Genomic DNA, 16,260 nt, shown 5'->3' with positions numbered 1-16,260 from the left:
GTCTCATGAACATCTTGAGGATTGTCAGGGATCAGGGCTACTCTCAGCCCTGGAAGTAGCCCAGGGGCCTTTGGGCCAGCCACTCTCTATCTCAGTCCAACCTATTTGGGGGCAGCTGTGGTGGGGCTAAAATGGACAGAGATGGCACCTACATAAGTGCCTCCTTAGCTGCTGGAGGAAAGACAGGATAGAAATAGAATGCCACAAATGTCCTAAATGCTGTGGGTCATCCCTCCAGCATATCTCATGCTGAATGCAATCTCCATGAGAGGATGACTTTTTTGACCACCTCCCATATGTTTATGCCCTCCCTTCTTGAGGGCAGGGTGGGTGTTTGTCAGCATAGTTCTGTTGGGTAGATTATTCTGGAGTCCTGAATCTCTAAGAAGCTGGGCCAGCAGTTGTGGGGCAGAGGTGTAAAGCTGCAGTACATTCCCCTCCTCCTGTTAGTTTTATTCTTTGCTGCCAACATTGCCTGATTAAGTTAACGTGGCCCAGGGCTGCTCCCTTGAAGATTTGCTCCCTTCCTAATAGATCCTTCAGCCTCTGGGATGACCCTCTGTTGCTTTTTTCCTGGCTCATTTCCCCTTCATCGCTGCTCATTTTTGCTTCTGTCGATCATGGATGACATCGTCTGGCCCCCATTACCTCCGCAGAGAGCGCCGCGTGGCTCTTTGGGTATTTATGGTTACAGACAACCTGGAGGAGCCAGGGCCCCATTACAGTGTTTCTCAGACAGAAAGTCCAATGATGACTCCATTCTGCGAACAGGGCTTTTCTTTTTGAATGCGTCTATTTAGCATTCTGGCCGCAGATTGATTATTACAGATTTTGAAGCCAGGCATTTTGAACTTCTGGGATGGAAATGTGGTGTTCCTGAAAAGGAATGGCTAAAGTCTGCCAAGGTTTCTGCCTTCAAACCTATCTATTGCTGCTCTTTGACCCAGCCAAGTTTCTGCTTACAGATCCTTCTACAAGGGGCTAGATCTAGCAACTAGGACACTTTGTCATCAGGATGGGTCATTTTCCAGCAGCTGGAGAAATTGATAGCAAAGTCTTTGTTGATTTTTTAGAGTGATGGAAGCTGGCTTGTTTGATTTATTCTTCCAGCTGTGGGCAACTAACATATCATAGACCTGGGAGGGAGTCATGAGGTCATCAAATCCAGCCTCTTCCTCTGTGCAGGAATCCACATTAAAGCAACCCAGAGAGATGCCATCTGCCTGAACACATCTGGCAAAAGGGAGACCAACCCCTCTCTGGATTATTGGTTTCACCGTCAATCTGCTGTTCAGAATTTTTTTTCTGTTATGCAATCAGAATACCCTTCCTTTAATTTAAACCTGTTATTCTGGGTTCTCCCTCTGGAATGACAGAAAACAGGTCTTGAATGTCTTCTGTGTGACATCTTTCCTCCTAGGTGCTTGGCAAGAACTATCATACCCGCAGTGCCAGTTTGGTCTTCTCAAGGCAAATACTGCCAGTTTCTTCTTCTTCTTCTTCTTCTTCTTCTTCTTCTTCTTCTTCTTCTTCTTCTTCTTCTTCTTCTTCTTCTTCTTCTTCTTCTTCTTCTTCTTCTTCTTCTTCTTCTTCTTCTTCTTCTTCATTATTATTATTATTATTATTATTATTATTATTATTATTATTATTATTATTATTATTATTATTTTCAGTTTCTAGTTGAAACTCAGTACACTAGTTGCTCCTCAGTGTATGTTTGTTTGTTACTTTTGGAAAATCAGTGAGAAATCACACAGCTGTTGTTTGGCAGTTTGCCAGCAAATTTTAGTGGCACAATTTTAGGAGGGCTCCCTGAGTGGCAAAAGATGGTTTCAGCAGCTGCCTGTCTCTCCCAGTTTTCTATGCAGAGCATCCCAGCTCCAATTCTCTGGAATTTGTTTCCTATTTATTAAGGTCATATCTTGCCCTTGCATTATAAAAAATAGCACTCCAGACAGTTAACAATAAAAGCCTGATAAAGTAGCAAGGCTATCATGAAAACTTATCCAGTAAAGCACAACGCATAAAATCCTACCAGTGCCTCCACCAGATTAAAGCATGCAAGAGCAGCAGGAGAAATGAAGTGCCAGAGCTGTGTCTAAATAAAAATAGTTGTGTCTGCTGGTGGCAAATAATGGAGATGGAGCTACCTGGATCTCGTTGGTGGACGTTTCAAAGATCTGGTTCTGGAGCACCCATCAAGAAGGCCCTGTCTCACACTGCTGTGTTGTACCTGGAAATGGATCAGTAGTCAGAGAAGCTGCTATAAGAAAGGAATCATGTCCTGTCTATAGCAAATCCCTGGCCAATTATGTGCCTGTAGTAGCTGAAACATTTCCATACCTTGCCGTCCAGAGTCACCTTCCAGGGGAGATGGGTGGCATACAAATTTAATAACTAAATTAATTAATAAATACATTTCAAATATACCCTCATGTACAGCATGTTACTGATGTGTTGGTTATATGTGGGTCCTACCTTCTCTCCAGAAGTTCAAGATGGCATCCAGTGGGATCCATGGAGGGAAGGGGCAGGTCAACAAAGGAAAGATGACAGTTGTGACGTTCCCTGCAGATGCTGCTGGTGGCATTCGTAGCACCCCCTCCTCAGTTATTTCCACACAGCAGACCTGTATTTCCACTCTTACAGATCTGTAAGAGGAGGTGGGAGTGAGCAATTGACCCAAAGTGACCTAGTGAGCTTCCAAGACTGAGGGTGGACTTGCTGGGCCTCTCTGGTCTTCGCCCACATCTTAACCACCTTAATCACACTAGCTCATCTACTGATGCAAAGAGGGCTTGACAAAGGGCCGTATCATTGTGAATCATTCCATATTTCCATGACAGCATCTCCAGGTAGTCTGAAAAAAGACTTTAGTTAGAATCTTTGCAGAGGTGCTTCTAGATTGATGGATGGATCAGTGAATATCACTGAATTGATGAATGGAACCACTCTGTGTAAAGGGCTTCTCTCTCTCTTTTTCTCCTAGAGCACCATTGTTTTTTCTTGAATGACTCAGGAATAGGGTACCAAAAGAGGTCTGGGTGGGACATAACACCAGATTTTGTTCTATTGTGCTCCAACCAGCCTGCACATGGACATTGTTATGCACAATTAGTTCACCCACGAGATTGTTTCCAAAAGTTTTTTTTCTCTCTGAAAGACACTTCCAAAACAGGTTCTCTTTCATCCTGATGAATAAGAACTGATAGGTAAAAATGCAGGGGAGTTTTTATCTGCGGAGCCATACGCAGTACTAAAAGCACTTTGGGTATCTTTGGGATAGTTTAGCCCGAAGCCCTTTCAAGCTCTATAAACATGTAATAGTGTTGACACCTTTTGAACGGTGCAAAGTAATCGACAGACGTTCACAGAGTAAGCAGTAAGGGATGTGTGGAAATGGTTTGGTTGCTTTAACCATGCCAAGGAGTGACATTTCATCTCTGTAAAAGCAGAAGTATAATTTTCAGCTGGATAGGATTTTGTAAGTGGTTAGTGTTTAACAAGTAGCCAACAGATGAAGCAAATTTCTTTCTACAATAAAAATGGAGTGAGACAATGTTTTTACCATCCCAGAGAGATCCTTTTCAAAAGTGGTGAAAGAATCATCATTGAATTGTAGAGTTGGAAGGGACTCCAAGGGCCATCTAGTCCAACCCTCTGCAATGTACAGTACCAGAAAACTAATTAAACCATCCATGAGAGGTGACTCTCCAGCCTTTCTTTAAAAAGTTCCATAGATGAAGAACCCACAGCCTACACTGATAGAGTGTTCCACTATTGTACCAATCTTACTGTCAGCAAGTTTTCCTTATATTTAGATGAAATGTAGATAGCTGCACCTTGTAACTATTATTTCTGGTCCTGGTTTTTGTGACAATAGGTTCTTGCCTATGCCACCCATTTATGTATCTGAACACTGATATCACATCTCCCCTTCATCTTCCTTTTTCTGCTCTGAACGTCCCCTGTTCCTTTAGCCTGTCCTCATAGGGCCTGTGCTCATGATCTTAGTTGCCCTCCTCTAGACCTGCTCTAACTAGTTATATCCTTCTGGAAGTTATCCATAAATTTGACAAGCTGCCCATCGATCCCATTATCCTGGTCTTTAATAAAATGTTGAATAATACTGCCCCCAAGACTGATGCCTATGAAAACCCACTGGCTATTGCTTATCAACTCAATGTAGAACCATTAAGGCTGACTCTGAGTGTGATTAACTATCCAGTTGTGAATCTGCCTTATTGTAATGACAACCAGATCAGAGTTTAAGGTCCACTCTCCCCTGCACTGATGAGGCTATCTAACCTGGTAATGAAATGCTTGCAGGAAAACAACCAAGCTCAGAGAACTCCAAGAACCCCACATTCCTCCTGATCTTCTTTAGCCCATCTCCCCTACTCAGCTTACCTTAGTCTTTTTTTTTTTTCCTGAGCAGATTTGCATGCTTTCATCAAAGGTTGACACCAATCACAGTTATTATTCAAGACAGCTATGAGGCCTCAATGGGCAGTTCTGCTTGGTTGCCCTGCAGCTTCTCATTTAGAATTTTTTTTTTTAAGTGAGTGGGGAAAGGACCTAGTGGGTGCCCATGTTTATCCATGAGCACATTGAAGACCCCAGGAATTGCCAGTCAGAGGGAAACTCCTGACCGGCTGGTCAGCATATGAAGACCCTCTACAGTTCCACTTAGTGCTCTTCCCCATTTTTATCCATACTTGGGTTGCCGTATTTGGGAAAGTATTGGTCCTGTGTGAGTATGGTAGCTTACAGTTTTGCATCATGTGCCTATTTGGGCATAAACTGAGCTTCTTCTTCTTTTTATATAATAATTTTATTGAGCATTATGATTAAAAGGATAAAAGCTAATACAAACTAAAAAGAATAAAGGAGTAAAAAGAAAAAGTGCAGAAAAGAAAAAAGAGTAGAAAGAAAAATAGAAAAGAAAGAAAAAATGAGAATATAGTAAAGGAAAAGAAATATGTAAAGAAATGACTTCCCTATTCATCACAAGTATAAAGAATTTTAGTAACTTATCACTTCTCTTAAAATACAACAAATGTTCTTTTCTTCCCATATCCCATCTCTTATCTATAAACAAACCCTTAAAGCCTTGTCATTCAGTCCTGGACAACAAAAGTCCATTAAGGGTTATCAGAGATAACAATATATCTATTTTAACCTTGATCAAATAAACCAACTGTGTATTCCTTTTACCTTTAACAATCTTGATCTTTAATCCCTTCAAATAATGTCCTAAAACTTTCATTTTTTCATTTTTTCATTGTCTTTCAAACTTTAACAGATCTCTTTTGTAAATCCAATACAGAAAAGTTATTCAAGTCATTCTTCTGGTTTGTTATTTGTATGTCCCTTTTAATTATTAAAACATCAGCTGGTTTTATTTGTATACCCAGTATGTCATCTTTTTCTATATCATTCTTGTGGACTGTCATTTTTAAATCCACATTCAAATCAATTTCAGTCTTGTCTGGTAGAACTTGTTCCTCTGCCATAACATCATTTACACACAGTCTATCTGTGATGGCAGACATTCTTAAAAATAACTTCTGAGTTCATTGTTCACAAATATCCTTCAAAACATCCAATGTTAAAGTATTTTGCTCCATTCTGTGTTAGCAAGTCAAATTTAAGTGTTCTCCTTTAACTGTAATTTTTAGTTCCTTCTGGTTCCCTCTAGTGTCCAATCTGCAAAGTCCCATGCTATCATGTTTTTTAAATTAGAATTCAAAACCAGCAGTTTCCCACAGGAAGGATTCTTATAATTAATTTCAAAATCTTATTTCAAATCCATCTGTCCCCTTAGTCCATTTATAACTTTCCAAAATCAACACTCTAGTCACCTTTCTGCTGTTTATTAATTTTTTTTTCTAAGTCCTTAAACTCGTACTTAAGACTTCTTTTGCTAAGGATTGAAGGAAACTCAGCCAGTGTATGCCATGAAATTGCCATCCCAGTAAAAAAGTAATTCCAAAAGTGATTAAGAAATGAGGATGGCTGAACTTTTTGTCCATATTGGCTACATTATGGTTGTGAGCTTAGATGGAATCCCGTGACTCCCAGCTGCTCAACTCATGAGCCAACGGCAAACACCTCAGGTCCTGCAGTCTACTTACAAGGAGCAGCTATCTGGAGTATGTGAGGGCAATCTCACAATCTGTCCTCCCTCCAGAGAGATTTTGCCAGCCAGGATCCACCTTCTGGCTGCTGTTCTCAGCAGTAATGCCATCCCCACTCCTTCAGAGACATCTAACTCACCATGAATGAGGATTTGAAGTCCAAACTGAGTTCCTTCAATGCCAGTCCCTTCCCTGCAGTTTGTTCATGTATCTAAAATGAGTTGCATGTAAAACACATCATTCTGGGATTAGAACATTCTGTTTTTCCCAGATTATTCTGCTTTCTCTGGAAAGACCTGGATCTAGCTGTCCTAAGAGGCGATCAGGTAGATGCATCACAGGTGAAAAATGGATCATTCCAAGGGCCACTGGAATGTTCTATCCCTGAAATTGTGAGTTTGTACAGGGAGTTGCTGGGCTGGGAACTTGAGTGAAGACAGCTTCTTTTTCTAGAGTAAAATCTAAACTGGGAAAAACACCAAGGCCCCTTCGTCCCCTTCCCCCTTTTAGGCTTACAGCTGAGTGTGCATCTTTGTCGTGCTCTTAGATTTTCCTGTTAATTTCACGCAAAGTGGTCTTGATGGATCTCTTGTTATTTTTTGTGAGCTGTGCCATAAATTTGTGACATCTCACTGTAGCAATCTGTTAAGTGCATGTTAGAGGTGGGGGAGGATGAAGAAGGACAAGCTGCTGCTGAGCTAGACACCCATGTGCGGGAGAGGAAGTATACTCTGCTTTATGGTGTGGTGAGCAAGTTCTTCTCCTTACAGGCGGTGTTTCCATCTTATGCTAATTACCTATTGAGATGAAGCCAAGGAAAAGGTTACATGCTGACGACATTCCACCAACTTGTATTTAATTTGCATGTGCCTTTTTGCTGGCAGAGAGTGGTGAGTGGGAGTCACCATAGGGAGGATGTATATCTGTCTATCTGCTTCATGGTCACTGTGTTCACACAGCGTGCTTAGATTGGTCACATTTAAGCAACAGGATCAACATGGTTAGTTTTCACCTGATGTCTAAATAGTGGGCAAGATCGAAAGAGGAAGAACTACTCAGATTTCAGTCAGGTGCCTTTAACACTAGTCTGGGGTACCTACAGAATCTTGTAACCTGTCCAAGGAATTTGCCACCCTAATTTTCAGTGATTGAATTAAGGGGGAATCATTTTGAATGGTTCGAAATGCTTCTTCAGAAGTTTATGAGATGAATCATCAACTGATTTGCCTTCTGTCTCCTGATTGTTTCTGTCTACTCTTCCTTCTGTTCCTTTCCAGCCTCCCCAGAATCATGCTTGGTTAGTTACCTTGTAGCTTAGGATGTTGTGTAACTACAGGCCATTTGGTTACTTTATGATTTGTCATATTGTGCAAACCCAGAAAATGAATTAATTCAGTGACTAGGTTAAAAAATATTGGGTGAACCCCGTCTTTCTCTCTCTTTCTCTCATTCTGATTTATCATTACTCTCCCTTTTGAATTAACATTAGAGAATGAGGGTGCTTCAGTTCAATACTCCTTAAGAAATGATGTGTAGGTATCTAAGGAAGCCTGCCCTCTTCTCAAACTTAAGAGCTTTTTTTCTCCTTGAAAAGGAGGGGAACAAAGAGCTACTGCTTGATGCTGTCTTCTTCTCCTCAACAAGCCCTGAATTCAGAGTTGGACTAGGCTCAATGTTGTTTTGAGGCTCTCCAAACTGGGAGAGTTTGTATTCTAGATTCTCCTGTTTACCAGGTTCGATTTCAGTTTATTGTTTATCGATTAGTCAGATGACCATATCGAATCATAACACATAATCAGGATAGTAAAATAGGGCAAAACTAATACAGAGTATTGGAATATATAAAAATATTCAGTAAAATAATCAGATCAGATCAGATCATCCCCTTGATCACAATCTGATCTTCCAACAACATCCATCCAGCTATAGAATCCCCTGGGCTCCAACCTTTCATGTATTATTCAACAGGGTTCCTCAACCTTGGCAACTTTAAGACGGGTGGACTTCAACTCCTGGTTGGGGAATTCTGGGAGTTGAAGTCCACCCATCTTAAAGTTGCCAAGGTTTGAGGAGCCTGTTATACAAGGTTGTATTATATGAGTTGATTGGTATTCTCCTACCATCTTGGTTTTTCTGCTTTTTATTTTTATTTGTTCTTTAGTGTTCTAATGATTGTTATACTGTTTTAATTATCCCTGCGGTTGTACGCTGCTCAGAGTCCTATTCTGTGAGATGGGCGGCTATATAAATCTGCCAAATAAATAAATAAATAAACCTGGCATCCCAGTGTGTGGAGGAAAAAAAACAAACAGCTCTTAATTGCTTTTGGGAAAGCTAGGAGAGGGGGAGGCCTGCCAGATCTCCCCCTTGTGAGAGAGGGGGAGATTTCTGACTGCCCAGTGTTTGTCCCCTGAAGGAGGTACGATGGGGTCCCAATGCGTTGTCTTCTCAATGTGGCTTTAAATGCTGTTCTCTGGCTGAAGCATGTAGTTGGCAGTCCAAGAGGATCTGCGTGATGTCCTCTATTTGCAGTGCTCCATGTATGCATATCCTTTCGGAGTGGACTAAGAGAATTGCCTGTCCCCCAGAAGTCCAAACTAATTCCTTATGTAGTAATTTTAAACATGGACTACAAGTAGCTGATCCCTCTGAGTTCATTGAAATAAAGACAGGGTTGTTCATTTAGCTGGATAAACCAGTTTTGTTCTCACCTACCTTTCCAGACCTGTCTGTTTCAGGACTATGATGCTGGAGTTGTAGCTCCAACATGCTCGGAAGGCATTGAATTACAGAGGGCTGTTTTTAACTTATAAATCCTGGCTTCTTCAGAAAAACCAACAAAAAAAAATCGGAATCTTCTGTTTGAATGGTCACTTTTGGACATCCAGTTGTTGCTGAATCACAGCTTCTAACAGGGACAGTGTGTGAAGTGATGAGAGATGCTAGGTGTTCTGGTTCAGCAACATCTGGAGCACACATGGACCACCCCTGGACTAGGAAAGTGCTTTCTGGAGTGTTAGGCACTGGAAGGAGGCCAACAAGAGCAAAGAAGCCAGAAGTGGGACATTCATTCAGGGTCTATCAGGGCTTGTCAAGATCATGGCTTACTGTTCTGTAGAAACATTACCTGTGTCTTTAATCGGACCAGCTTTGTTAATCAGAGATCTCAGCCCACTTCCGGCTTTCATAGCATACTTTGGCCTAGGCAAAGGTACCCCCTTAATACCATATCTGGAAAACACACTGATGGATGATCTTCTCTTTGAATTGTTACATTTCTCTCTCCCCTCCCCCTCCTCTCATACACACACATACACACACAGATATGCACACATACACAACTCTTTGCATTTTCCCGGTCACTCCTTTCAGGGGCTTCCTTTATCTGTATTCATGGAGTAGCACTCCCTGGATGAGAACTTCAGATCTTCAGCTCCATGCTGCTGCCCTATACATCATTAGTCTCCGCCACTTCTTTTATCTCCTGCAGAAGAAGACAGAACTGCAGAAGTGCCCAGTGGAAGGATGGGAAAAGGCAGCCCGCAGTGTGCAAAAGGGAAAGTATTCAGAGGACAGTCACCACAGCAGGATAGACACCACTTTGCCTAGAACAGAAATCCGTGCCTCGTGTGTCCGAGACTGCTTGCTTGTCTTCCCTACCACCTCCTGCCAGATCTATTTTTATTGAAGAAAGCAATAAAGGAGTTGGACCTTCCTCCTGCAAAGCTCCTGCTCCTGGGCTTTGGCCCCCTCCCCTCCTCCTCCTGAGCCAGCTAGGGATTCTGGGAAGTGAAAGGAACATTGGTAATGAGTCTGGGGAAGGTTTTCTAAAGCCATAAACCACCTTCAGCAAACTATCTTCCATGGAGGATATGGCAGAGTTGCTTTACCAGACTCACCCGCAAATGGTTTCCTCCATGAAGGCATGTTAGAATGGCAGAGGAATAATGGCATTCTTATTAATAATCAATAATGGCAGGGAAAAGTCCTGCATGGAGTCAAGGTGGAGCAAGATGCCCTCTTCCCAACTCGTCCTCCCACAGTAGTAAGAATCAGCTGTTAACATATAGTTTTGTACAATCTTACTTTGAACTCGTTGACATAGGTCTGAGCTGAACATTTTTCTTGCCATGTTTTGATGTAGTCTGAGGCCCTTTGATATGGCAGAGTTTTTTTTTTTTTATGAAACTGCACATTCACCGTGGCATCTGTTTTGTGGTACTTGACCCCGTGTTCCCTCCTGTCCTCGCGGTGATGCCTAACAGAGGAATATGGCACAACTTCAATTTCTTATAAACTTACTTTTTTTCAGACCACAGTGACAGGGGAATCTGCCTTGGGAGGTCAAAAGAGTCAAGGTGGTTGCTGTGACTGCACAATTGAAGGCGTCCACAACCTATGTGAAAAGAGGGCAAGGCTTCAGTCACATTGTTATGGCTACCATCTTGATGGCTCTGAATGGAGACCATCTTCCTTTTTGTAGGCATATCTTGTTATGTATTAGAGTGTGGAGTGTGAGGTGGGCAGACAGCAAGGAGATCCCTTAACTGGTCTTTTACTCCTGGATGTCACATTTCCACTTTGACAGGTGAAGTTTTTGCTAACTCCGTCCTTCATCATTTCTTGGTTTTGCTCTCTTTCAGAACCTATGTCGGGTCCTTCTTGACTTAAGTGTCAAGAAATTGTTAAGTTGTTTGAGATTAGTCATTTGGAGTGTTGTCGTTATTCTGAATACCCATTTGGGTAGTTTAGAAACATTCCGAGGAATATCATTATTCTTGCTAAATCCTAATATAAGTTGGTTTCACTGGATATTTTAGAATTTCAGAGGTGAAAAATGGGTCTTTACCCGTTCTCTCTCCCATCTTATAAATATCTTTGTATCCCTCTCCATCTTTCTTCTTGGTCCAAAGTATGTAGGGCTGGCTATTTATTCTGACGCCTGTAAGTACCTCTGATAGTCTTTGCATGATACTGCTTTTCTTCAAATCTCAGATCCATTTTTTATAAATCTTTGACACATTTCATCAGTCCTGTATGGAAATTGACCCTAAATACATGTCCCTGTGAAATAAGGAATGCCTTCTACAGTTCCATTCCTCATCACACCCTTTTCCCTTCTTCCTGCCATCCAGAGGGCACTCCTGGTTTGAAGATTACATTGAAAGCTTTGGGGTGGGGTGGGGGGAACTGCCTCTTTCATGTTCCTTGCTAAAGTGCATAAACATTGCTGTGGTTGATGCTGACATCCTGTCTGAATACCAGTAGAAATGGAAGAGTGTTTTGCGTAATGAAAAGAAATTTGCATGTGCCTCTCCCTGGTGGTAAGGTCTCCACTCACTCCCCTAGATATGAGGCTTGCACAGCTGTTCATGGTTCTCTCCATCTTTTTAGGTGGTGGTGTGCAAGAAGATCAAAAGGTGAAAACACAGTGGCCACGGTCAGCAGATGAACCAGGAGTATATATGGCACAAACAGGTAATTAATTCTGTCATCAAGTTATGGCTGAAAATCACCCAAGGGCTTCATTTCCTACTAAAATTTTAATGGCTTTGCGTATTTTTGGAAAAGGGGGAAAAATGTGTGACATACTCTTAAGAGAGGCTTAAAAAAAATAAAAGAAGCCTTCAAGTTGAGCTCAGCGCCTGGCCATGATTTGCTATTGCCCTCTCCTGAAGTGCTTCTTCACCTTTCCAGTCTAGCCTGCAGCATGCAGATCTCCTAATACTGTAGACTTCCATGCAAGAACTGACTAGCTCAGAGTGGCTTAGGTTGTCTGAGAATTAGCCAGCCTTGCCAATCCAATCAATTAATAAAATGATGAACAAGTCCAGTAAGTGCTGCTATGTGCTTGGGTTGAAAAAAGGCTCAACAGGAAGGGAGGGAGGAGGGAGGGAGGAGGGACGGAGGGAGGGATGGAGGGAGGGAGGAAGGAAGGAAGGAAGGAAGGAAGGAAGGAAGGAAGGAAGGAAGGAAGGAGAAGAGAAAAGAAGGGAAGGGGAGGGGAGGGGAGGGGAGGGGAGGGGAGGAAGGAAGAAGGAAGGAGAGAAACGAAGGGAAGGGAAGGGAAGGGAAGGAAGGAAGGAAGGAAGGAAGGAAGGAAGGAAGGAAGGAAGGAAGGAAGGAAGGAAGGAAGGAAGGAAGGAAGGAAGGAAGGAAGGAAGGAAGGAAGGAGATGAGTGGGTGAGTGAGTGGATGGATGGATGCAATGCATGGATGAAACTGCAATGTCATCCCAGCACTTCACATCTTCACCCCACCCATTTCAGGTCTCACCCCCATCCCAAAATGTCTCTAGCCATCAAAGAGTTGTTATCCATGCTGGCCTAAAACAACATCCAGTACACATTTGGAAAATCCTTTTGAGGCAAAACATGCTAAGAATTTTAAGGAACATGATGATTTAAAGATGAGCATTGTAATATGTCAGGCTTCTAATTGGCCCAGCTCATAGGTAGTCTGGATCTGATTATATTAAATAGCTCTGTTAAGGGAGACTTAAATAGGGAACTAACTTTTTGGAGCTCCAAAGGAGCCAGTGTGGTCGATGATATTATGATTCCACATATTTATGTATGCTCAATAGCCTATTTCTGAATCGGAAATGGCCTTGACAGTGACCATTTCCCATTGATTTGGTGGCTGAATCCTACAATGTTTTGAGCTCATTGTCCCTTTGGGGCCACAATGAAAGGGATGCATTTTGAAGGAATCTTCCTTCTGGTCAGTCATCAGAATTAGGTTTTGATTTGGTCTGAAGGAAATTTCCAAGGCTTCAGTGAGCAAACTTCCATCAGCTCAGGTTGGAACTAAGTCAGGAATTATAAGCATTTCTGGAAAACAACTTGAATCCCTGCCAGAATCCTAATGGAATTTTAATCCTGGCTGTAACAGATCGTTTTGGTTTGACAGCTAATTCTGGGCAGAGAAATTCTCCTTTGTTCTCCACCAGATCCTATCCTATCCTATCCTATCCTATCCTATCCTATCCTATCCTATCCTATCCTATCCTATCCTATCCTATCCATATGTAAAACTAATTGATTTAGAAATGTCATGTACAATTCAAGAATTTCAGAAACATTCTCATGGCTGGAGCATAATTTTCTTGTACTTATTTGGTAATAAAATGTCTCCCACTGTCAATCCTCTGGCAGTGTGCAGTCTCCATGGCTTCCCATATCATCATTCTTTTCCTAGGGAAGATCTCAAGAGGATGAGTCTCAGTAGCTGTGCAACTTCCACCACTAAGTGGGAAGTCTTGCCCTTAGAAATCCTTGGAGAATTTCTCCTTCCCCTGCAGTTTTCTGCCTCCATATGTGGTGGTGAAGTTCAGAAGACCATTTGTGCACAGCTACTGTTTGTCCAGACTCCTATGCACCTGAATGATTCCCATGTAAAATCTAATAAAATCACCCAAAGAGGTATTCCAAAGCTTCAGATAAAATTCAGACAAAAATTCCGTTTTTTCCCCCCTTGACATGTTAAAGGTGTGCGAAATCTGGAGTTTGGCTAGCCAAGAGTTAGGGACTTCCACATCTGGCAAGGCTATATATTTTGTAAGGGATTATTATACTTTTTCTTCCAGCTGTTCTCATAGTTCATCATTCCCTTCCAGATGTGTTGAGATTGACCCGAATGGAATTCTGAGACTTGTCCAGACTCATGTGGAAAGTACCCAGTGGGGGAAGCACATCTTTATTTATTTTATTTATTTTATTTTTTGGCTTTTTCACTCCTAATGAATCCTAAAACCTTTCCTTTTAGGAGCTTCAGGATTGTGAAATGCAGATTAGAGCATTTGCATCACTAAGAAAATTAGTTTCTGAATCAGGCAATTATGGAGTCTAGCAATCTCACTTGCTTTGATGAGACTAGCGACCTTTTCTCAGATTGCTTCTGTGTATGTCAATTTCATAATGACTGTCAGGACCAATCTTGGTGTTTTCAGGACAACTCTATGAATCCTCATTGTTCTGAGATGTGCTAGAGTGGGGTTCATGCAACATGCCCGCGTTTGAGGGCTAAAAGGAAGGTCCAGCATTTCAGATGTTGGGATTCATATTCTGAGGTCCTAAATGGAGGTGGGGGTGGAGAAGTCCAGCAGGATGTCTGTCTGTACTGAGATATCAGATTCAAATAGAGATGCTTGAAGTGAAGCTGTCCAATCCCACCTTCTCATTTGCATCGGATCACATTTTCTGATGTTGAATTTAGTGTGAGTTTTAAATTTAAAAATGCGTACGTTTGCATAGCCCCAGAAAAAGAGAGAGGGAAGGAGGTCAACTTGGCACTTTGGGGAGCATTTTCCCAGCAGCTTTGCGTTGTTCAAAAGTGACCACTTTGGGGGAGAAGAAGAATGCCAGCGCTTTAGCCTAGTAGCTTGGTTGGCACTGGAAGATGCTCTTGTTTCTCAGCGCCTCCTTGAGCCTTAATAATCACATGCAATTTAATTAAGATGCAGCCTCCAATGGCTGCAAAGCTGCATCTCATCTTCAATTCCCGCCTGTCCCCTGAGTACCATCATTTTCATGGTGACAGCAGATTGAGGAGACACGCAATCCCCTTTCTTCCTCTTTCTCCACCCCTCCTCTCCCTGGTGCAACCGAGTTTAATTTGCTCCATTTATGTGTTCTCTTAGCACCTTCCTTGGAGACCTATAAAGAAAACAAATGTATTAATTGTTTAGCTTCTATGTATTTATTTAGCAAATTCGTCTGGGTAATGTGAATGCCAGTCATTTTGCCTCTCCACTATCCTTCTCCTTGTCTTTGATTTATAGTCTCCAAGCCATTCTGTGCCTTGCATGGGAAGACAAATGAGACAAAAATCCAGGAGTTTAGCAAGATGTGCTAGGCCAGTTGTGCAAATACAGATACTGGCAGGGTTTTCAACCTTGCTATCTAAGCCAGCAGGATGCCTACCTTGACTCAAAGGTCAGTTACCAGCTTAGCACACAGTGGCTTTGGATGAGGGATCGTCTCTGTGGTTTTTCTATAGGGGGTAGCAAGGAGAGGAATTTTTTCCTCCTTATCAGTAATAACAACAATTTTTCCCCTTATCAGGGATGGCAACAATCTCTAGCGTGAAATTCATTTTTTTGGCTACGCTTTAGAATAGGGCCGAAAACAATCATGAATAATTAAACCTGATTCAGGACCAGAATGATAACTAAATAAAGAAAAAGAGTTCTCCCCTGGACTGCCCCAGCTGTGTAGTAGAATCAGGACTTCATTTTCCATTTAGCAGGAAGTGGCATATGATGATGAATGCTTTATTTTGTACCCTTGAGGACTAAAAAATGGATTTTAGAAAGAAGGCACGTGAGGAAATGAAGGAAAGCTGAATGTCTCAAGATCTTACTGAAACCATTTTTTTTTTTGCTGGGGGGTGGGAAGATGTTCTATTTTATGATACAACCCCCTTCCCTTCCACCACTGAGTTCAGCTTTCTTGATATCCTTGGAACTACACTGTATTTTTCCAACCATAGGATTTGGGCCTCTTATTCTCTATGGAATTCTGAATTTTGCCTTTACTGGTCATACTCTGAGAACAGAAGGGCTCCCCACCTTAATAGTAATTTTGCCCTCATAGCTGAAGGTCAACTTTCTGCAGGAATGGCTCCTCACATAGATTTCCTTTCAGCTATTGTTAATTCATTCTCTCTCTCTCTTTCTTTCTCTCTCATGTTCTTTGGAAAATATTAGCCACCCACATCCCCTCCTCCTTCCTCCATCTGTTCCTCTGTAATTTAAATGGACGTCCTTTACTACAGGCCTGTCCAATAACTTCAGATAGATCATCAAGTCTCATAAAGAAGCAGATTGTTGTAAATGACTTGTCTGCCCAAGGTAGACAGAAAGAAAGGCTGGCTGACTGAGATCCCAGTTTGATCCTGGGGGCTGCAAAGGCTGGAAACGTGGAGTATAAATGGCAGGTTGCACCATCAGCTAACAACTGTGAAGGGTATATCCATGTCTGAGAATACAGGGGCCCTTTTAGGCCTTGGAAATTATGACCAGTTGTTTTTGGAATGTGCCAGTGCTCTTCTTAATGTCATAAAAACAATTCAGAAGACCCAGTGGAGGTATAGGAATGAGGCACGAACAGAAAAGTCC

At 42.0% G+C, this 16,260-nt stretch overlaps 1 protein-coding gene across 1 annotated transcript in view; it reads left to right on the top strand.

The window, feature by feature from the left end:
- The window catches only part of ADGRB2 (adhesion G protein-coupled receptor B2), a 143,013-nt gene that overhangs the window by 17,546 nt on the left and 109,207 nt on the right, over positions 1-16,260 (top strand). The window contains exon 2 of the mRNA XM_088153494.1: positions 11,535-11,618. Within this exon, the coding sequence (XP_088009620.1) occupies positions 11,535-11,618 (84 nt within the window). The remainder of the gene's footprint in view (positions 1-11,534; positions 11,619-16,260) is intronic.

The sequence above is a fragment of the Python bivittatus genome, unplaced genomic scaffold (genome assembly GCF_059951505.1).
Source record: "Python bivittatus isolate LINGU-HERP-01145 unplaced genomic scaffold, Pbiv_v1 ctg000040_np1212, whole genome shotgun sequence".
Lineage (NCBI taxonomy): Eukaryota > Metazoa > Chordata > Lepidosauria > Squamata > Pythonidae > Python > Python bivittatus.
This window is presented reverse-complemented; position numbering and strand designations above follow the sequence as displayed.